This window comes from Schistocerca gregaria, chromosome 3 (assembly GCF_023897955.1).
Source record: "Schistocerca gregaria isolate iqSchGreg1 chromosome 3, iqSchGreg1.2, whole genome shotgun sequence".
NCBI lineage: Eukaryota > Metazoa > Arthropoda > Insecta > Orthoptera > Acrididae > Schistocerca > Schistocerca gregaria.
In genome coordinates, this window is record NC_064922.1 from 270,215,291 (window position 1) to 270,239,463 (window position 24,173).

At 43.9% G+C, this 24,173-nt stretch overlaps 1 protein-coding gene across 1 annotated transcript in view; it reads left to right on the top strand.

Annotated features, from left to right (window-relative positions):
- LOC126354798 (neprilysin-1-like) overlaps window positions 1-24,173 on the top strand; it is a 518,824-nt gene that overhangs the window by 470,328 nt on the left and 24,323 nt on the right. The window contains exons 10-11 of the mRNA XM_050004711.1: window positions 17,095-17,257; window positions 19,550-19,669. Of these exons, the coding sequence (XP_049860668.1) occupies window positions 17,095-17,257; window positions 19,550-19,669 (283 nt within the window). The remainder of the gene's footprint in view (window positions 1-17,094; window positions 17,258-19,549; window positions 19,670-24,173) is intronic.

Genomic DNA, 24,173 nt, shown 5'->3' on the forward strand with positions numbered 1-24,173 from the left:
ACGCTTCATCCAGTCCCAAACATGCTCAATGGGGGACAGATCCGGAGATCTTGCTGGCCAGGGTAGTTGACTTACACCTGCTAGAGCACGTTGGGTGGCACGGAATACATGCGGACGTGCATTGTCCTGTTGGAACATCAAGTTCCCTTGCCGGTCTAGGAATGGTAGAACGATGGGTTCGATGACGGTTTGGATGTACCGTGCACTATTCAGTGTCCCCTCGACGATCACCAGAGGTGTACGGCCAGTGTAGGAGATCGCTCCCCACACCATGATGCCGGGTGTTGGCCCTGTGTGTCTCGGTCCTGATTGTGGCGCTCACCTGCACGGCGCCAAACACGCATACAACCATCATTGGCACCAAGGCAGAAGCGACTCTCATCGCTGAAGATGACAAGTCTCCATTCGTCCCTCCATTCACGCCTGTCGCGACACCACTGGAGGCGGGCTGCACGATTTTGGGGCGTGAACGGAAGACGGCCTAACGGTGTGCGGGACCGTAGCCCAGCTTCATGGAGACGGTTGCGAATGGTCCTCACCGATACCCCAGGAGCAACAGTGTCCCTAATTTGCTGGGAAGTGGCGGTGCGGTCCCCTACGGCACTGCGTAGGATCCTACGGTCTTGGCGTGCATCCGTGCGTCGCTGCAGTCCGGTCCCAGGTCGACGGGTACGTGCACCTTTCGCCGACCACTGGCGACTACATCGACGTACTGTGGAGACCTCACGCCCCACGTGTTGAGCAATTCGGTGGTACGTCCACCCGGCCTCCCGCATGCCCACTATACGCCCTCGCTCAATGTCTGTCAACTGCACATACGGTTCACGTCCACGCTGTCGCGGCATGCTACCAGTGTTAAAGACTGCGATGGAGCTCCGTATGCCACGGCGATCTGGCTGACACTGACGGCGGCGGTGCACAAATGCTGCGCAGCTAGCGCCATTCGACGGCCAACACCGCGGTTTCTGGTGTGTCCGCTGTGCCGTGCGTGTGATCATTGCTTGTACAGCCCTCTCGCAGTGTCCGGAGCAAGTATGGTGGGTCTGACACACCGGTGTCAATGTGTTCTTTTTTCCATTTCCAGGAATGTAGATCAGGAACAACAGAGGGCCTATAACACTTCCTTTGGGAACGCCAGATATTACTTCTGTTTTGCTAGATGACTTTCCGTCTATTACTACGAATTGTGACCTTTCTGACAGGAAATCACGAATCCAGTCGCACAACTAAGGCGATACTCTGTAGGCATACAGTTTGGTTAGAAGACGCTTGTGTGTCCGGTATATGGCTCTGGCGCACCGTACTGCGTCTACAGCAGCACCATTTGGCACCACAGTAACACAACGAACTGTTACAAATCGGTTACTTCAAGGGCCTCTCCGTGCCAGACGCCCTGTTGCGTGTATTCTACGGGCCTCAAACCACCGCTACTTGCGACTTCAGTGGTGTCAGGCGAGAGCTCATTGGTGAGTACGGTGAAGATCTGTTATGTTTTCTAATGAAATCTCTTCTGCCTCGGTAGGCGAGTTGAGGGCCGCGAACCAGCCTCTGTGCATGCTACACACACAGGACCTACACCTAGAAATATGGCCTGGGGTGCTATTTCATATTATAGCAGGAGCACTCTGATTATCCCAACACACCCTGATTGCTAATACGTCCGTAAATCTGGCGATTCGGCCTGTTGTGGTGCCATTCATGAACAACATTGGAAATTTAGAAAAATTGTGGTAAGATCCTATGGGACCAAACTGCTGAGGTCATCGGTCCCTAAGCTTACACACTACTAACTTAAACTAACTTACGCCAAGGACAACACACACGCACCCTTGCCCGACGGAGGACTCGAACCACCGACGAGGGAGCCGCGCATACCGTGACAAGTCTCCCAAGACCGCGCGGCTACCCCACGCGGCATGAACAGCATTCCAAGGGGGTGTTTTCTAACAGGATAACAGTCGCCCACATACCGCTGTTGTAACCCAACGTGCTCTACAGAATGTCGACATGTTGCTTTCACCTGCTCGATCACCAGATTTCTCTCTAATCTAGCACATACAGGATATTATCAAAGGACAACTGTAGCGTCATCCACAAGCAGCATTAACCGCGTCTGTATTGACCGGCCAAATGCAACAAGCATGGAACTCCATCCCACAAACTGACATCCGGGATCTGTACAATACAATTCATGCATGTTCGTATGCTTGAGGTCAACATTCTGGCGATTACAGCGGTTATTCATGTACCAGCATTTCGCATTTCCAATAGCTTATCTCGCGCTTACATTAACCTGTGATCCTGCAATGTTAATCACTTAAATAAATTACCTAGACAAATATATTTACGATATTTCATTACTTTGCATTAATTGTTTTCTGATGTTGCGATTTTTTTCCGTCAGTGTAGAACAGTGCCAAATAGTAAAGCGAATTTGAATCGCAGTGGGTTTTATGGGATTCTATTCCTAAAATTTCATAAGATAACGTTGTCACACTCATTTTGTCTGATATTTTATGCGATTCAGTCTTACAGCGGTCGTAGCCGTATATTGTTAATTACACGTTTCAGTATCTCTTGCATAGCCAGCAACTTGAGTTAAGCTTCTTAAGATGTAATTGTGGAACTAAACGTTATTCAGCAAGCTAGCTAAAATACACAACAAACGATATCACATATATAAATAATACATATCAATGTTTTCGTATGGCTGTATCAGAGGAGTTGAAACACTAGACTAACTTACACGAAAGTTCATACAGTATGCTTTTTTATGAGTGCTGTAATCACTTTTGCATCGTCGTGATTGAAGGTTGCACTCACGTGACGTATCACTCATACAAGGGCGTTTTCTTGATGTTATTTCTATGCAGATGTGAATAAAACTACTCATTCTTCAAATCTCCTTGACGAGTTACTGCCTTTGAACCAGGAATTTTATGGGTGTGTAGGTTGCAGCTGTGTGTGTTGCCTTCCACAATACTTTCGACATGTTCTATTCTTCTCGCCGTTAATACGCATTTCTAGAAGTCAGATGACTCTGAAATTCAGTATGCGTTATACATAACTCATTTTTAGCTTTTCCCTTTGGCAACTGTTCAAACTACTCATTAACAGTTATTCCACAGCGACTCTAATCCAGTGTAATTCTTCTACTTTGTTGCTCTTTATACGTTTCATAAGTTCTTCCAATATTTTCATATCAAAATAGCCGTTTTCTTGCTCCAATTTCTGTCTTCAAGCGCTTTCACCACAGACGTCGAATTGACAAGATGAAAAATTTAACACAAATTGTAATTATCTTAGGTGCATCTATATTACAACTATATTTCAGGAACATTGCACTCAGAAAGTGTTACTAACTTTCTTTGAAATCACGCTTACCGTTCTATTTGCGTCTCACAGTAATTAATTCCGTCAGTTTTGATAACAGAGCCGTTATCAACCATGGAATGTAAGTGTGTGGTGCAGGACAATGGACAGACAACTCGTGCGACCATTAGACGGGTCACTGAATGGGACGCAGTCAGTACCTTAACTTTCTACAAAAGTTAGAGAAAATTCCATTGCAGACAAAGAGGAATTTGTAATATGTACATGATCTGAGCACAGCAAAATGAAACTTGATAATCAACTATGGCTACTACAGTATTATTTAAGAAAGTGTTGTTACAAGCTGTTATGACTTCCTTGCACACCGTGTCGTTCTTTAGTGGATACATAAGCGAGGAATAGAATCTATTCGTGGACAGAGAATTCAGATATTGATTTATTCCACTTTTAACATCAAATACGCTGATACTCCAAAGAAATTGGTATAGGCATGCGTATTCATATACAGCGATATGTAAACAGGTAGAATACAGTACTGTGACCGGCAACTCCTGTGCAAGACAAGTGTCTGGAGCAGTTGATAGATCGGTTACTGCTACAACAATGGCATGTTATCAAGATTTACGTGAATCGGAACGTCATGTTGTAGTCGGCGTACTAGTTATGGGACACAGCATCTCCGAGGTAGCGATGCAGTGGGTATTTTCCCGTACGACCATTTTACGAGTGTACCGTGAATATCAGGAATCCGGTAAAACTTCAGATCTCCATCATCACTGCAGCCGGAAAAAGATCCTGCAAGAATGGGACCAACGACGACTGATAAGACTCGTTCAGCGTGAGAGAAGAGCAACCCTTCCGCAAACTGCTGCAGATTTCAATGCTGGGCCATAAAATGTGTCAGCGTACGAACCATTCAACGGAACATCATCAATATGGGCTTTCGGAGCCGAAGGCCAGCTCGTGAATCCTTGATGTCTGTATGACACAAAGCTTTACGCCTCGCCTAGGCCCGTCAACATCGACATTGGACTGTTGATGACTGGAAACATGTTGCCTGGTCGGACAAGTCCCGTCTCAAATTGTACCGAGCGGATGAACGTGTACGGGTATCAAGACAACATCATGTCCCGCATGGCAGCAGTGGACTGTTCAAGTTGGCGGAGGTTCTGCAATGGTGTGGTGCGTGTGACTTTGGAGTGATAGGAAACCCCTGATTCGTCTCGATACGGTGGCAGGTTCGAATCCTGCCTCGGGCATGGATGTGTGTAATGTCCTTAGGTTAGTTAGGTTTAAGTAGTTCCAAGTTCTAGGGGGCTGATGACCACAGCAGATGAGTCCCATAGTGCTCAGAGCCTGATTCGTCTAGATAGGACTCTGACAGGTAACACGTACATAAGCATCCTGTCTGATCACCTGCATCCATTCATGTCCATTGTGCATTCCGACGGACTAGGGCATTTCCAGCAGGACAATTCGTCACCCCTCACGACCAGAATTGCTACAGAGTAGCTCCAGAAACACACTTGTGAGTTTAAACATTTTCCCTGGCCACCAAACTCCGCAGACATGAACATTATTGAGCATATCTGGGATGCCTTGCAACATGCTGTTCAGAAGAGATCTCCACCCCCTCGTATTGTTACGTATTTATGGACATCTCTGCTGGATTCATGGTGTCAGTTCCCTCCAGCACAACTTGAGACATTAGTCGAGTTCATGCCACTTCGTGTTGCGGCACTTCTGCGTGCTTGCGGCGGCCCTACACGATATTAGGCAGGTGTACCAGTTTCTTTGGCTCTTCAGTGTATATCCGACAATGATGATATTCAGTTATCGAGCACTATAGTCTGAATTTTAATCGTAAATGGAAGCTGTGGCCAGTAAAGAGAATTACCGCTATGTCAGATAAGTCGCCTGGCCATAGATGCTTATTGCTACCTGCGCAAAACTGTAATAGGTCTCTAGTCACTATGTGACTTGAATTTTTGCCACACAATATCTGATCAAGTGAACAGCCGCAACTAAGGAACATATTTATAGAATAAAAATCCGCTTCAGTTGCCAATAATTTCTTAATTTAGTGCACGACCTGTTTCGATGCGTAAAGCTTCATATTCAAGTGCCACCAAATAATTATGGGAACGTAAATGGTTGGCGGTCGGACCAGTCAGTCATTGGGAGGGAGTGGGGGTCACATCCACGTCAAACAAATGCATGGGAGCGTAGGACCAGCAATCACAGCGGCCGCTTGGACAGGTTTTATTTTTACTGGAATGGATTTGCATATCGCACCGTACACAACATGAAAATACAAATCCATTCCAGCAAAACAAAACCATCAACATACACGTATCCAGGTATATATATAAAATCAGTTGTAATGGCTGTGAAATATTCTACATGGGTGAAACAGGACCAACTGAGTCAGCGCTACAAATACAATATGCACAAACAATTGACAGCTGCAACGTCAACGATGACATGCGGAAGTAAGTACTCATAATACTGTACTCAGCATACAGTTACGAAACGAATTAGATACATAACGTAAAAACTGTATACAGTAATAGCGGAAGTAAATACTCGGCATATTGTTACGAAACGAATTAGATAGATAACGTAAAAATTGTATACGGTAAACGCGGAAGTAAGTACTCGGCATATTGTCACGAAACGAATTAGATAGATAACGTAAAAACTGTATACGTTATACGCGGAAGTAAGTACTCGGCATATTGTTACGAAACGAATTAGATACATAACGTAAAAATTGTGTACAGTAATAGCTCTATGTAATTGAAGATCGCTTGACAATGACTATGCAGCCGAAATAAACTTATCGTCTGTCTGTACAACTCGTGAATAACGCTTAAAAATGGTAGCGTCTTAGTATAAATGCATAAAGTATCTTTAATTATTTTGGATAATTAAAACAGGAAATAATGATGTCCAAAACACACAATTATTTAAAAATTCTGAAAATTTTGCAAGTATGTTTGCTCACTTTAAATCAAAATGTAAAGACGTTCTCCCCGCCCTACGCTAAGTAAGAGAGACTAGAATGCACTGATAGAGCAGGAAGTCTTCAAATCCAGAAAATGAAGAAGGGCTCGCGGTCCCCGCCTCACAAAAGCCGCTCTCGTTCTGGAGTGGCCTCATTCCGGGTCTCAGACGAGAAGCAGCCCCGCTATTCAGACCAAAGCCTCGGCCCTTCTCATTACCATCGTTTGCGCTGCAGCTCTCTCTGCATGCAGGCACACCGCTGCAATTGGAAATTCTTTCTCTCGCTTCGGTTGCAGTCCTATTAATCAAACCATTATCCCTTCGAAAGGTCAGGGAATTCCATAGAGCCTGACATTTTCATAACTACTAAATGGGAATGAAGACGAAATTCTAAGCCACATGTCGAAATAACTTCCTTTAACTTATTATCATAAAACAATTTTTAGTCTTATGTTGATAAATTGCAAGTTATGTCCACGTTCGGATACAGTATTACTAGTGTTCTGCATGACACAGTAAAGTCGTATAAATGTGCAAAGCGGTATGATATGGAATGATCATGTGAGAACTGTGGCAGGGAAGGCGAATCGTCGACTTCGGTTCACTGGGACAATTTTAGGAAATACTGGCTCACCTGTAAAGGACACCGCGTGTAGGATGCTGGTGCAACATATTCTTGAATACTGCTCGAATGTTTGGGATCCGTATCAGATTGGATGGAAGGAAGACATCGAAGCAATTCAGAGGCGGGCTGCTAGATTTTTTATGGGTAGGGTCTAAAAACACGTAAGCATTACGGAAATTTTCGAGAACACAAATGAGAATCCTGGACGAAAGGCGACGTTCATTGCGAGAAACATATTTGAGAAAATTTAGAGAACCGGCATTTGAAGCTGACTGCCGGACGATTGTACTGCCCCCCATACAGATTGCACCTAAGGAGCAAAAAGATAAGATACGAGAAATTAGGGCTCATACGAAGGCTATAGCTAGTCGTTTTTCCCTCGCTCTATTTGCGAGTGGAACAGAAAAGGAAATGACTAGTAGTGGTTAAGTGCCATCCCCCACGCGCCGCACGGTGTCTTGCAGAGTATCTACGTAGATGTATGTGCAACTGAAAAAGCCGATTTCACCATGGCATAATTTTTTTAAAAGACGTCATCAGCGACTCGAAATATACTGCCTGACAAATGTAAAAGTGAAACACCCAAAGCACATTGCATGGGGGCTTAATTCAATACGATACTAATAATTTTAATTTTAGTCGCTATTTGTCCGGTTACGCAGTCTCGTAACGGGTTGGCCCTGAATAATATTAGTACGCAATCTGACTGCATAGAATAACAACAAAGAATGAAAGGAAATTTCCGTTAACACAATTAATTAATTAATTAAGTCCCCAGCAACTATAAAAGCTACGAAACAAGAAATCATAGGTGTAGCTGTTCTGTGTGTGGAAGTGTGATTCAACGCACACATCTGGCACGGTTCTACCTCAATACGACAAAATGCTTTAAACGCCATTTACAATGAAGTAATAAAAAAAACAGAAATACTATGATTGCACATAGAAACCAGAATTACACTCTAATACATGAAAACAAGCCAGATGCTTTGTTGACTGAACCTGTGACCAAGAGGCATTGTTATTGAGGAAATTTGAAATACAAAAATGTTTTCTATTACCGCATATATATTGACGAAAAATATACTCTGATCATTACAACATCCCCAATCGAACAGCATCGGCTGTCTAGCCCATCAGAACAACTGCACACGACATGCTCACAACTAGTACTGCAACTACGGCTACCTCAGAACTACAACTGCCCACAGCAGCTTCTCAACAAGCACTGCCAGTGGAGGCGGCTGAATAATACTCTTTGGCGCAATCTCTGGCACTGTGACTCAGTGTAGGCACCTTTCAGCATGGTGGGATGGTAATGTATCTTCGAATACGTACACACCATGAACAGGTATGTTATTTCTCTGTAACAGGTAGTGTTGATAGTGGACCTCGTAGGGCATATAAGTGTCACGAACAGTGTCAGATGCTGAGTGATCACTGTGAAAGACACTGACATGCCAGGTAGTCTTGGAAAACAGCCCGACCAGCAGCTGACAGAGCTCAAAATATTGTGGATCTCCATTTGGTCGGCTTGTTGAATAGTGCCTCACCCAGATTTGTGGGACATTCGTATGTGACAGTGGCCCGATGTCGAGCTGCATGGGAATGTGAAGGCAGGCATATCCGTCGTCAGCGTTCCATTCATCCACGTCTGACCACCACTAGAGAGGATCGGCGTATTGTGCGTCAAGCACATAATAACCGCTTCACATGTGCACCTTTCATCCGAGAAGAAGTCCCATCCGACGACGATGTGCCATTGGAGATGGTTCACAAACTCAAATTGAATAAGAATCGGACAGAAAATCGGTCGTATCCTTTTCAAAGGAACGAAGCACGTATTCGCCTTACGTGACTAATGCTAATCCTGAGAAAACCTAAGCCTGGATGGTCACATGGGAATTTCAACATATCCTTCCGAATGCGAGTCCATTGTATTAGAGTACATGCAGGATACAGTGGCTGATGCGCAGTGACCAATTTGCGTCCAAAGCGCTGGGCGAGTTGTACTTTTGTTCGTAAGGGGAGGCGGTTAGTACACTACTGGCCATTAAAATTGCTACCCCACGAAGATTATGTGCTACAGGCGCGAAATGTAACCGACAGGAAGAAGATTCTGTGATATGCAAATGATTAGCTTTTCAGAGCATTCACACAAGGTTGGCGACGGTGGCGACAGCTACAACGTACTGACATGAGGAAAGTTTCCAACAGATTTCTCATACACAAACAGCATTTGGCCGGCGTTGCCTCGTGAAATGTTGTTGTGATGCATCATATAAGGAGGATAAATGCGTACCATCACGTTTCCCACTTTGATAAAGATCGGATTGTAGCCTATAGCGATTGCGGTTTATCGTATCGCGACATTGCTGCTCGCGTTGGTCAAGATCCAATGACTGTTAGCAGAATATGGAATCGGTGGGTTCAGGTGGCTAATGCGGAATGCCGTGCTGGGTCCCAACGGCCTCGTATCACTAACAGTCGAGATGACAGGTATCTTATCCACATGGCTGTAAAGGATCGTGTAGCCACGTCTCGATCCCTGTGTCAATAGATGGGGACGTTTGCAAGACAACAACCATCTGCACGTACAGTTCTACGACGATTGCAACAGCATGGACTATCACCTCGGAGACCGTGGCTGCGGTTACCCTTGACGCTGCATCACAGCAGGAGCGTCTGCGATGGTGTACTCAACGACGAACCTGACTCCACGAATGGCAAAACGTCATTTTTTCGGATGAATCCAGGTTCTGTTTTGGCGACATCGCGGTGAACGTACATTGGAAGCGTGTATTCGTCATCGCCATACTGGCGTTATCACCCGCTGTGATGGTATGGGGTGCCATTGGTTACACGTCTCTGTCACCGCTTGTTCGCATTGACGGCACTTTCAACAGTGGACATGTCAGATGTGTTACGACCCGTGTCTCTACCCTTCATTTGATCCCTGAGATACCCTACATTTCAGCAGGATAATGCTCGACCGTGTGTTGCAGGTCCTGTACGGGCCTTTCTGGATTCAGAAAACGTTCGACTGCTGCCCTGGCCAGCACATTCTCCAGATCTCTCACCAATTGAAAACGTCTGGTCAATGGTGGCCAAGCAACTGGATCGTCACAATACGCCAGTCACTACTCTTGATGAACTGTGGTATCGTGTCGAAGCTGCATGGGCAGCTGTACCTGTACACGCCATCCAAGCTCTGTTTGACTCAATGCCCAGGCGTATCAAGGTCGTTATTACGGTCAGAGGTGGTTGTTCTGGGTACTGATTTCTCAGGATCTATGCACCCAAATTGCGTGAAAATGAAATCACATGTCAGTTTTAGTATAATATATATGCCCAATGAATATCTGTTTATCATCTGCATTTATTCTTGTTGTAGCAATTTTACAGGTCAGTAGTATAATTTGACCTTTCGGCCAGTTGGCGATGACAGAACAGAGACGCACACCCTGCCATCTTTGTCACACGGTTTCTGCAGAAAGTATTTCATAAAAAAATCATTTTCGGGTTACCTCCAGCTTTATGTAAAGTTCATGATGATGTGCCCATCATTTCGTTAATGGTCATAGTTGTTGTGATATTTGTGTGGAAGTAAGACACTGAGCTAAATTCGAAAAAGTTTGCAATGAGAAGCAGGGATCACTATGATTTTGCACTTGGTGCATGTTATACAAAATGTTCCTTTGTATGGAATGTACTTAATATACTGAATTTTTCTTTAGACATGGGTGGCGGTACCTGTCGGTCATCAGTCTCGAGAAAATTGACGTGATGTAGTATACTCATTTGCCATTGCACTGTGACAGCAATGAAGCCAGAGTGAAAGGTCCACAAGATTCCAAATGGTTCCTAAACGCTTAGAGATCTCGAAATTAGATTTTAGCAAATGATAGCACACAAAGAGGAAAGTATTTTGCTGTAAGGTTATTATGAAAACTTAATTATCTGCCGTGTTACTCTACCATGTTATTCCACTAACTACAGCCTTTTGCGATGAAAGCATGTAATTTTTAAGGGCCACCGACATCCGGTGAAACGAGAAATGCTATGGGTTTTGGGCCAACATAAGTCAAAACTTAGACGTTTAATTTGTATCAAGGATAAACTTTTTCATAAGGTATTGACCTTACTTTTCCTCAGTTTTTCACTTAATAAACCACTGTTTCTATATTCCCAGCGTGTTAGTGAGGTGAAACCGTGTAAACTCCGCTGTGTTATGGCAAAAGAAACAAATTTTAACATGGCGACAAGAGAAACATGTAGGGTTTATTCAAAATTGGCCACTCATGACGCTTCTCCAAAAGTTGCAAATGATTAACGAGCCAGACGAAAATAAATCGCTGCTTTTGTTGCATTTTCAACGAAAGTCCTTTGGGTTGCTAAACACAGCAGAGGTGACAGTGGATCTTTTTGAATGGTGACCATGCAAGTGTGGATGTGGAGGGGCTTCACTTGATACCAGGGGCGTTCAGTAAGTAATGCCCCACATTTCTTTCTCAGAACATTTTTATTGTTAAGAGTCTGAATTTGATGACAATATACATCAACATGTCTTGTGCATGTCCTATTTTTCTACGTAATCTCCATCACGCTCCATGGTTGTTCGCCAACATTGTGGAAGAGGATGTATTCTCTGCTGGTAAAAGCTCTTGTCTTGTAGACGTAGCAATGTTTTTCACTATGTGAGTGACGCTCTCGTCATCTTCAAAGTGTGTTCCCCATACAGAATCTTTAAGCGGCCCAAAGAGGGGGAAGTGCAAGGATGCCAGTTGTCGACTATAGGGTGGATGAGGCAATGATGTCCAACCCAATTTGGCGATGTGTTCCCGGGTTCTCGACTTGAGTGTGGGCGTACATTATCGTGTTGGAGCAAGATTCATGCTGGATTCTTTTCCGACTGAACACTTCGGGAACGGTTCTTGAGTTTATTCAGAGTATTCACATATGCCTCTGAATTGATGGTTGACACTCTTGGCATCACATCCACGAGAATGACGCCATCACAATCCCAGAAGACTGTCACCATGACTTTTCCAGCAAAGGGGGAGATGGAGGGGGTTGTCTTGAATTTCTTCTTTTCTAGTGAATGAGGATGATGCCACTCCATGGACTGCCTCTTTGTTTCTGGCGCAAAGTGGTGCACCCAGCTTGTGTCCCCCCATAACAATCCGTGACAGAAGGGCCTCTCCAACAATTCAGATGAAATGGCCTTTCTTTGAATCTGTGAGCATTCATGGAACACAGCGTGAGCACTTATTTAAATATCCGAGTGTCTCGATCACTGCAGACGCACTTCCAATGCTGACTGACAACTGTAGTGACAATTGCCGATTTGTGCTGCACCGGTCGGCGCGAATAACGGCATCCGCACGACAAAGCATGTCTGGAGCAATGGTTGTGACAGGACGTCCGGAGCATGGCTTTCTTTAACCATTGCCCAACTGTACTCCTATCAACTGCAGCATCGCCATACACTGCACACAAACGTTTATGGTTGTTCACCATGGTTCCTTTTCTGCTCAAAAGAATTCAAGAACAGCATGCTGCTGGTAACGTGAGTCGTATGCAGACGCTATTTTGACGCTCTACTATGATTCTGGAACCTGCCAGAATAGTTAAAAACTCCACCGGCGCACAGAACAAGCATCAGATGTGTAGCACCAACAAGGACGTTGGTCTATGTATACTAATGGCTTTTTAGAAACAATGTGGTGTATTACTGTTTGAACGACCCTCGTCTTTCCAAAAAATATGAGCATAGGTTTCAGTTTAACACAGCACTTCCCCTCCAGTGCTCGGCATTTCCCTTACAGCACCTGCTGGTAACCCCCACTACTAACGCTGTCCCAAGCATGCGCTGCCGACTACACATCTGCCGGCCACGGTGCACGGGGCGGACTCTTCCTACTGCACCACTAGCTCACCCTGCAAGCCTCGCCATTGCTTTGCTTGTACTGAAGCTCCTCATAGCCTGCTTTAACACGCCTGTTACATGTCATGTTACAGCACTATCTCTAACATATTTGCAAATAGTTCCTAAAATCAGACACAGGAGTCGATGATTATATTTTCCTATTCCGAACACGTCCGCTGCAGTATACACCACCTCCTGTAGTTATCTGAACTAAAACTCCCTTTACGTAGAACCCCACTTGTACACTACATGTATATATACTGTACCTGTCATGAAAGATACCATCTTTACTCTGTTGCACACATAAACAGATATTCTAAAATACATTAGTGCTTCAAATGGCTCTAAGCACTATGGGATTTAACATCTGAGGTCATCAGTCCCCTAGACTTAGAATTGCTTAAACCTAACTAACCTTGGGACATCCTACACATTCATGCCCTAGGCAGGATTCGAACCTGCGACCATAGCAGCAGCGTGGTTCTGGATTGAAGCGCCTAGAACCGCAAGAAAATTATTTACTGGCGATTAAACAGATACAAGTGGAACAATTGTATGTGGTAAGGCAGCATTTGTCGGAAATATATCTGTACTTACATAAAGATGAAGCATCATTATTATAATTACGCTGTGGTGACAGTTGTTTTCACTCAGTTGCATATCTGTTGCCTTTTTCACGTCCATGCTTCAGTTTTCTTTTTTTTTTTTAAGTTGAAGACCATTTACAGCCATTTATGGACTTAATGTTCCCCAACGACAATGCCATATCACCGGGCCACAGTTGTTCGCAATTCGTTTAAAGAACATTCTGGACAATTCGAGCGAAAAATCTGATCATCGAGACATGAATCCCTTCGAACGTTTATGGGACATAAGCAAGAGGTCAGTTCGTGAACGATGTCCTGCAGTGCCAACACTCTCACAATTATGGACGGCTGTAGAGGCAGCATGGCTGAGTACGTCTGCAGAGGATTTTCAACGACTTGTTGAGTCCATGTCACGTCGAGCTGCAGAACTACGCCGGACAAAACGACGTCCGACACGACATTAGAAGTCATCCCTTCACTTTTGTCACCTCAGTGTATGTGTGTATGCTTGTGAATGCTAACACGCTATGGGATTCTCCTTAAAAACAGTGTTTTCAAATATGGTTTTGTTTAGTTTCATTTGGTGGAAGGAATGTAGGTATATCGGTGTTTGCGTTTTAGCTATATGGATGTACAGGTCAAGCGAAATATTCGATTCCAGTTGTGTGATTTTGAATTTTTTTTTTTTTTTTGTCCTTTCTGGAGACATTGAGATGTCATTTTTCGAGTATCTTGTTTTATGGTGGAGTGTCTGGTACCGATATATTCGTTTGAGCTATATAGATTAATCGAAACATTCGATCCAATTTTGTCTTTTCTGTATTTTTTCGTTTGACTTATTCTGAAGGAATTTTTGTACGCGATTTTTTAGATGTTTTGATTACTTTCTATATTATCGTAGTTTCACTGTCTTTTTTTGTTTATAACCGCCGCAAATCCTATTTTCACACTGGTGTCCCGTTAGTTTCGTTTCATTAGCTGACTGACATATTTCAGATGTTTTTTATGTTTGTTTTCGATCGTAGTGATCTAACTTGTAGTCGCCACCACCAACGATGTAATCAGCCTGTCACTGAATGTTATCTGTGGCTATCTTAGAATCTTATATAAAACTATGCTGTTTACTTGAAATATGACTATGTTACCGTGAGTGACCGAAATTGGAGAATGTCGACTTTCACCGATGAATGTCAACAGATACCAAATAAGTCGGTGAAAGATCGAATATTTCATTACATTGTTGTACATTCGGACCCTCTCCGGTGTGTGTCGACAATCACAGATTTGCTCTGGCGGAGGTCCAAAACAGAAGAGTTAAAAACAAGCGACAAATCCTTTGTTCTGCGCGGAGTCAATCAGCTTTGTCAGTCTTATGCAAGCTTTGATACCGCAAGCAACGTTTTCTTAATTTTTTTTCCGATACCCTAATATATACTAAATGGATACTGCAGTAAATCATGATTTTTTTCATGAAAAGTTAAATGCATTAATTGCGGGTAAAGGAGAATACAATTGTTTTTATTTTTCTCAAGAAAAGTATCCTAAAATACTTTTTGAAGTGGTTTCTGCTAAAATTAAATGCAACACACCTTTGGATTACAGACGATTAAAACGTTTTGATGTTTTAAAAATTAATGATGAAGAGAAGTTAATTGTACCATTAAAACCAGGGGAAACGAACATACAGTATTATTTTACCAATGAAGAATTGTACAGTATACTATATGAAACTCACATCAGGATAGGCAACAGAGAAAGAACACAAGTGCTTAAAGAGTTGCAAGTTAAATACAAAAATATTACATATGAAGTTTTAATGTTGTATTTGAATTTATGCAAACAGTGCCAAATGAAACACAGTGCACTAAGAAAGGTATTGTTGTTAGCTCTGAATTAAACTCAAGATGTCAAGTTGATCTGATAGATCTGCAGCCAAACAGAGATGGCGAATATAAGTTCATAATGGTGTATCAAGATCATTTAACTAAATTTGTCCAGCTACGACCTTTTGAAAACTAAAAGAGCTGAAGAAGTAGCGCATCACGTTCTCTCAATATTTTAAACATTTGGTGCACCAGCAATATTGCAATCAGATAATGGTAGAGAATTTAGTAATCAAGTCGTGTCCGAAATATGCGCTATGTGGAAAGATGTTAAAAATAGTTCATGGAAAGCCTCGTCACAGTCAAACACAAGGCTCAGTTGAAAGGGCCAATCAGGATATACAGAATATGTTAACTGCATTGATGAACGATAAGGATGCAAATAAATGGTCAGATGGTTTATTCTTTGTTGAAGTTTCCAAGAACACTTCATACCACGAAGAAATACGCCCAAGTCCTTATGAAACCATGTTTGGCGTTAAAGCAAAAAGAGGCATAGGATCGTCTTTTTTGCCTGCCGAACAAATCGCAAATATTGAAACTGAAGAACAATTTTTAGAAATTTCCAATACTTCGGAAACCGAAGAACAGCTTGAAGAAACTGTTAATGTTTATTAAAAAAATTGAGCGGTGGTCATACAGAAAACCATATTCCAAAGAAAAATATTGAAGAGGACCTACAACCTATGACGTCTTCACATCAAATTCTGTCTGAAAAACACGAGTTGATTTCTAAAAAAAGAGAGACTGCGAAAGAAAATCTTCTACTGCAAGTAACAAAGATGTCACGAACCTCACAAAAACAATTTCCTCCTGCTCAAATTGGTGATAATGGACGAATACAAGTCCCTGATGTCGACCGTGAGAGTAGAGATGGCCGAAATGTGTTAGCGGTTGTTGTTGGAATAGAAGACTCCGACTTCTATAAACTGGCAAATAAAATTGGTACCCTCAAACAGCTTTACACAGGTAATCAGTTCGTAACTTGTAAAGAAAAGTTACATTCCATAGATGAGATTTCTTTTCAGGAAATGTCGCTGAGAGAAGCAGCTGCAGCTAATTCGAGAAGCGGGGGACAAGGCTATATACGCTGTCATTGCAAAAGGAAGTGTTCCACAAATAAGTGCAGTTGCAAAAGCAAGGGACTCTTGTGCAATTTAAAGTATCATAATAGTTTAACTTGTTGTAATAAATAAGATTTGAATCACATGTGTAAGTAATTTTTTTCTAACTATTATTTTCTTTTCTCGTTTAGAATGTACTGTGTATTTTAAATTACTGGTCATTCCTTTCAGAAAGAGAGGCGAAAGAGTAACGTCACCCTTGTGACGTTTTATAGCGACTGAATTACGGAGAAGAAAATATCAATCTCCAACATGTTCAACATTCACCATTAGTGCATGGTGAATGTCAACATTTACCGGTGTAAGTCGGACATACACTAAGCGACTGTGTGAATGTTGACATTTACCGGTGAAAGTCGACATCTCGGTGTTTCACTGTAACAGCGTCATGGATCAAAGTAGGCAGGTGGAATAGGACCGTGCTCTAATCTCGGAAATGCCCTCCCAGATATTCCCAGCTGGGGTCACCTATGCCCCAGTACCGATTCGCTAGTTATTTAGCTGATAATGATTGCGCTCTTTAGGGGGTCGGAAGTCGAACAGCCCATTCTACCCTCCAGAGTGAAGCCATACTTTACTTTAAATGCACAGCAATGTCTTTCTGCAGCTGAACGTGACGGAGGACCAGTTCCTGGTGAACATCCTGAACGTGCTGCGGTACGACGCCTACCACAACCTGCAGAAGCTGCGCCAGCCGGTCAACAAGGACAAGTGGTCCACGGAGCCCGCCGTTGTCAACGCCTTCTACAACCCCAACAAGAACGATATAGGTAAGAGGCACTCTTTCCTTCTTCCTGGTAATCTCCATCAGCTGGGAAGCACCTGTGACAAAGCTCTTTGTGATGCAGTTTGTAATGTGTAAGACATTACTGAGATGAAATAATGCACCGTGATCCCAGATCAGTCGTAAGGAGAGCAGTATTACAACCAGACCAATACACATTGACACAAACAAATCGACTCACTTTTTCAACTCTCGTCTTAGTACTGTAGTCTGTAACGTTGTTTTCCTGCGCGACATGCTAACCACATTGAATATTTACATGATACATTCACATCGACGTCACATAATGTCCTGTATTTATGAGGAGATATTGTTGATGCTGGTTTGAGTGGAACATACACCTTACACCTCTCCTAACGTATCATTGACTGAAGCTCCAAAGAAACTAGTACAGGCATGCGTATTCAAATACAGAGATATGTAAACAGGCAGAATACGACGTTGCGGTCGGCAATGCCTATAAAAGACAACAAGTGTTCGGCTCAGTTCTTAGATCGGTTGCTGCTTCTACAATGGCAATTTATCAAGATTTAAGTGAGTTTGAACGTGGTGTTAAAATCGGCGCACGAAAGATGGGACAGAGAATCTCCGAGGTAGCGATTATGTGGGGATCTTCCCATACGACCATTTCACGAGTGTACCGTGAATATCAGGAATCCGGTAAAACATCAAATCTCCGACATCGCTGCGGCCGGAAAAAGATCCTGCAACGACAACTGAAGAGAATCGTTCAACGCGACAGAAGTGCAACCCTAGCGTAGCATGCGAACCATTCAACGAAAAATCATTGTTATGGGCTTTCGGAGCCCCGTCGACACCGACATTGGACTGCTGATGACTGGAAACATGATGCCTGGTCGGACAAGTCTCGTTTCAAATGATAAAATGGCTCTGAGCACTATCGGACTTAACTTCTGAGGTCATCGGTCCCCTAGAACTTAGAACTACTTAAACCTAACTAGCCTAAGGACAGCACACACATCCAAGCCCGAGGCAGCATTACAACCTGCGACCGTAGCGGTCGCGCGGTTCCAGACTGAAGCGCCTAGAACCGCACGGTCACACCGGCCGGCTTCAAATTATATCTAGAGGATGGACGTGCACGGGTATGGAGACAACCTCATGAATCCATGGACGCTATATAGCAGCAGGAGACTGTACAGGCTGGTGGAGGCTCTGTAATAAGTGTGGAGCGTATGCAGTCGGAGTGATATGGGACCCCTGATACGTCTAGATACGACTGACAGGTGACACGTACGTAACCATCCTGTTCGATCACCTACATCCATTCATATCCATTGTGCACTCCGACGGACTTGTGTAATTCCAGCAGTTCAATGCGACACCCGACACGTCCAGAACTGCTTACAGAGTTGCTCGAGGAACGCTCGTTTGAGTTTAAACACTTCAGCTGGCCACCAAACTCAGCAGACATGAACAATATTTAGCATATCTGGGATGCCTTGCATCGTACTCTTACAGGTTTATGGACAGCCCTGCAGGATTCATGGTGTCAGTTGTCTCCAGCACTATTTCAGATATTGGTCGAGGCCATGCCACGTCGTGTTACGGTACTACTGCGTGCTCACGGGCGCCCTACACTATATTAGGCAGGTGTACCAGTTTCTTTGGCTCTTCCGTGTAGATACTTGATGTTTCTACAATAAATATTTAAAGGATGTTGGAACATGTGCCACTGAAACATTCTTGAAAGGAAGTGCTTGCAACACGATGGCGCGGCAACTCATTTTAAGGTCTCCATTCGACAACATGTCGACGCGTTATTCAGGTAAAGCCTGATTCGTCATTAACATTATAGGATTTGACTGCTTTAGACGATTACTTGTGAAGCTTCATAAGGGGACTTGTTTACGAGATCCCTGTACATCCAGAGATAGACCTTGATACGTGAGCTACGGATATGGGAGAAATAATTCACCATTCTAAGGTACTTTTTGTCTGAATGAGTAGATAAAATCTGTGGAGCGAACCTGCTGGTCGTCATATGGAAGAGCTTTTAATTATAGACGTAAGTAACATCAATATTAATTATAGAGTTAAAAATATGAGTCGATTTTGTTTACCTTCTAACACACACACACGGACTTCTTCGGCTCATTTGTTCATACGTTAAATGATACAATCTGCATCACTTGTACAACAGTTAAAAGTGTGCAGTAGGAATTCGATACAAGTTTTCCGCGATGTTTCAGAGAGAGACCTGTGCTGCAATCCTCTACTCAGAGCGCTTCTAACGGAAGGATTTTCTGTGTTTCAGTGTTCCCGGCGGGCATCTTGCAGCCGTTGTTCTACAGCCAGCACTTCCCCAAGTCGCTCAACTACGGCGGCATCGGAGTCGTCATCGGCCACGAGATCACGCACGGGTTCGACGACAAGGGTAGGTCGTCAGCTGAGTAGCGCGTTTGTGGCGGAAAGAGCAACGACAAGAAGTGCTAAGGCAGACTATGATGACAGTCGAAAACACTATGACCACTGCGCGCTGCGAGGCTGAATTCTGCCTAGAGGCATGGGGCCCGTGACGCGGTAAGAAAAGTACGTAAGAGGCGAAGAAACGAATAGGGGACCATTGTAGCGACGGTAAGAGACGCAGATGGAGAAATCCAGTGGCATTAGCTTCTTTAAACAAAGGGAAGATTGTTATGGCCGAGCGCCTCGGAACGAGCATCTAGGAACGCAGATGTTACTCGGCTGTTTGCATTAAACTATCGTGAGCCTCTATGGAAAGTGGTCGAAGGACGGTAAAACCACAAGTAGGCGATAAGGTATGAGACACCCACGCCTTACCCGATCAGTAAAGTAAGATAAGTGGTGGCCTGCGTCAGATCTCACGACAGAGGACGTCATCGGTGCGGGCATTAGTATTTGGAGCACAATGTTCAACGCACATCGTTGAGCATGGCGATCCGTAGCAGACTACCCGTATTTGTCTCCGTTTTCACACAACGAAATCGTGAATTACAATTGCAGTGGGGACGGCGTCATCGAAATTGGACCACGGATAAATGGAAACTTGTCGTCAGGTCAGATGAATCACGTTTCGTGATTTATCAGGCCGATTGTCGTGTGGGGATGCAGTGTCCTCCAGGCGAACGGCTCCTCGAGACATGGACGTCGGCTGGTGGGGGCAGTGTAATGCTATTGGAGACGTTGACCTAGATCTCCATGGGTCCTATGGTAATAATCCAAGGCACCAAGACAGCAGCGGACTACGCAAACACTGTTGCAGACCATCTTCGTCCTTTTTTGCTTGATTTCTTTCCCCATGGCTGTTGCATCTCCCAGCACGATAACGGTTCGCCTCACAAGACGATAATCCTGATATAAGATTTTGAGGAGGGTGATGGTGAGCTCACATTGATGTCTTGGCTGACGAATTCGCCTCATCGATGAACTCATCTAGGACTCTATCTACATCTACGTTTATACTCCGCAAGCCAGCCAACGGTGTGTGGCGGAGGGCACCTTACGTGCAACTGTCATTACCTCCCTTTCCTGTTCCACTCGCGTATGGTTCGCGGGAAGAACGCCTGCCGGAAAGCCTCCGTGCGCCCCCGAATCTCTCTGATTTTGCATTCGTGATATCCTCGGGAGGTATAAGTATGGGGAAGCAATATATTCGATACCTCATCCAGAGACGCACCCTCTCGAAACCTGGACAGCAAGCTACACCGCGATGCAGAGCGCTTCTCTTGCAGAGTCTGCCACTTAAGTTTGCTAAACATCTCCGCTTACCAAATAACGCTATGACGAAACGCGCCGCTCTTATTTGGGTCTTCTCTATCTCCTCTGTCAACCCGACCTGGTACGGATCCCACAGTGATGAGCAATACTCAAGTATAGGTCTAACGAGTGTTTTGTAAGCCACCTCCTTTGTTGATGTACTATATTTTCTAAGGACTCTCCCAATGAATCTCAACCTGGCACCCGCCCTACCAACAATTAATTTTATATGATAATTCCACTTCAAATCGTTCCGTACGCATACTCCCAGATATTTTACAGAAGTGACGGCTACCAGTGTTTGTTACACTATCATATCATACATTAAAGGATCCTTCTTTCTATGTATTCGCAACACATTACATTTGTCTATGTTAAAGGTCAGTTGCCACTTCCTGCACCAAGTGCCTATCCGCTGCAGATCTTCCTGCATTTCGCTGCAATTTTCTAATGCTGCAACTTCTCTGTATACTACAGCATCATCCGCGAAAGCCGCATGGAACTTCCGGCACTATCTACTAGGTCATTTATATATATTGTGAAAAGCAATGGTCCCATAACACTGCCCTGCGGCACGCCAGAGGTTACTTTAACGTCTGTAGACGTCTCTCCATTGAGAACAACATGCTGTGTTCTGTTTGCTAAAAACTCTTCAATCCAGCCACACAGCTGGTCTGATATTCCGTAGGCTCTTACTTTGTTTATCAGGCGACATCTCCCTGGGAGCCTGTATCTAATATTTTATGGGCCTCATGAACAAAGAAAGCGAGTTAGGTCTCACACGATCGCTGTTTCCGGAATCCATGTTGATTCCTACAGAGTAGATTCTGGGTTTCCAGAAATGACATGATACGCGAGCAAAAAACATGTTCCAAAATTCTACAACAGATCGATGTCAGAAATATATGCCTATAGTTTTGCGCAACTGCTCGACGACACTTGTTGAAAACTGTGACTACCTGTGCTCTTTTCCAATCATTTGGACCTTCCGTTTCTCTAGAGACTTGCGGTACACAGAAGTTAGAAGGGGGGAAAGGTCTTTCGCATACTCTGTGTAGAATCGAAATGGTATCCCGTCAGGTCCAGTGGACTTTCATCTGTTGAGTGATTTCAGTTGCGTTTCTATTCCTTGGAGACTTATTTCGATGTCAGCCATTTTTTCGTTCGTGTGAGGATTTAGAGAAGGAACTGCTCTGTGGTCTTCCTCTGTGAAACAGTTTTGCACGTTAACAAACTACCAGCTATTATTTTATCGGAATTCCGTAGCCTGTGCATAGACATCTGGTGCCTCGTACCTCGGAAACCTACCATGGTCTTATGGAATCTATGCCACACGGAATCGCTGCTGTATTGCGTTTCAGATGTGTACCAACATGTTGTGAAAGCAGTTGGTCATACTGCTTAGGCTTATCAGTGACTGTGTGTGTGTGTGTGTGTGTGTGTGTGTGTGTGTGTGTGTGTGTGTGTGTGTTTGTTTTGCACGTCCTGCTACTTCTTTAACTCAGCACTGTAAATTAACTTACACATCATCATTGAATGCAGCCTTCCAGCGTACACCACGCATGGACCCAAATCTGTCTTCTGACATCTAATTTGAGATGTTCGTCGTTTCTGTGTTGAAGACATGTTAGTCATTTCTGTGCTGAAGCTGCCTTGGTTGCCTCCTGTGTCTTCAACTTTTTGTCTCGTGCCAGCTGTCACGTGAGTGTATCAGTTATGCAGATTACTGAATTCAGTACAGATATATGATATAATAAAAGCAACCATAGGAACCAAATATCATTAGAAGGAGGTTAAAATTTATGTCGTTCCAGAGATATGGGGACAATAAATGTATTGATACAAACAATAACATAGCAAGGACGGCCATTCAAAGAGGTACAAGTATTAAACTGCTACCATCAGACCCAGTGTAGAGTCTTATACCACAAGAAAGAGGATGTTGTTATGGGTGTTATCCTCTTTCTACAACACAAATGCAAACGTGGATTAAGACACTTCTTTATTTACATGAACTGAAAATTTTACTTAACTTGAATAGATGGTTCAAATGGCTCTGAGCACTATGGGACTTAACATCTATGGTCATCAGTCCCCTAGAACTACTTAAACCTAACTAACCTAAGGACATCACACAACACCCAGCCATCACGAGGCAGAGAAAATCCCTGACCCCGCCGGGAATCGAACCCGGGAACCCGGGCGTGGGAAGCGAGAACGCTACCGCACGACCACGAGATCCGGGCTAGCTTGAATAGAGTCCATGTGTTGCAGTACAAGCTCATCAGTAATAATCCTTTTGCAGACAAATGTAAATCACAATAATTCTGGTTGAGGTAAACTAGTCCCGCTATACACACTGATCTGGCCGCTATGCACTGTCGTAACCTGTGATGAACTAAATTCGCTCTGCGAGTAAACTACCAGACGCCAAACTGGATGACTGAGTGAGTGCGTGAGTGAGTTAGGCCCTCTGGTCAGCTGCAGGCAGCAAGCTAAATGCGTGCTGTCAAGCGAGCGTTGGTGGCTTGTTGCTTGTGGGTGTGTCTCTGGACTTTCCCGTGATAGGTGTGCTTAATCCAGCACCAACTAATGGGTCTTCGCTTCTTCTTTGCTGATCGATGTGCTGGCGACAACTTACGCCTATAGGCTACTTTGCAAGGAGGACCAAAACACCAGTGCAAAGAGTAATTTCATGAATTGAGGAACAGGAAACCAAGAGCATTTGTTCAACACAGTGCAGCAAATAAAAAAGTTACAAGGCAAGTCTATATTGTTTACACTTCAACGTGAAATCCTTATTAATAAACATGCTACTGGAAGCCACACTCAACATTTAATATAGACATGTGGCACCAAAGAGTGTGGTGGATCAATATATATGTTAATCCAAAAGTGCCTCATGGAAATGTGTTGGAATCTTGCTGTACATTTCCACAAAAGGTTAGTCAGGAGATCTCGGTAAATTCAAACGTGGACCAGTCATTGGATGTCACCTGAGTAACAGATCTATCAAGAAAATTTCAACCTTTCTAAAGATGCACAAGTCGACTGTTGGTTATGTGAGTGTGAAGTGGGAATGCGGAGGAACTACCACAAGTAAACCAAGACCAGATAGCAGATAGACGACACGTATTGATGTACAGGAACCATTGAGCATT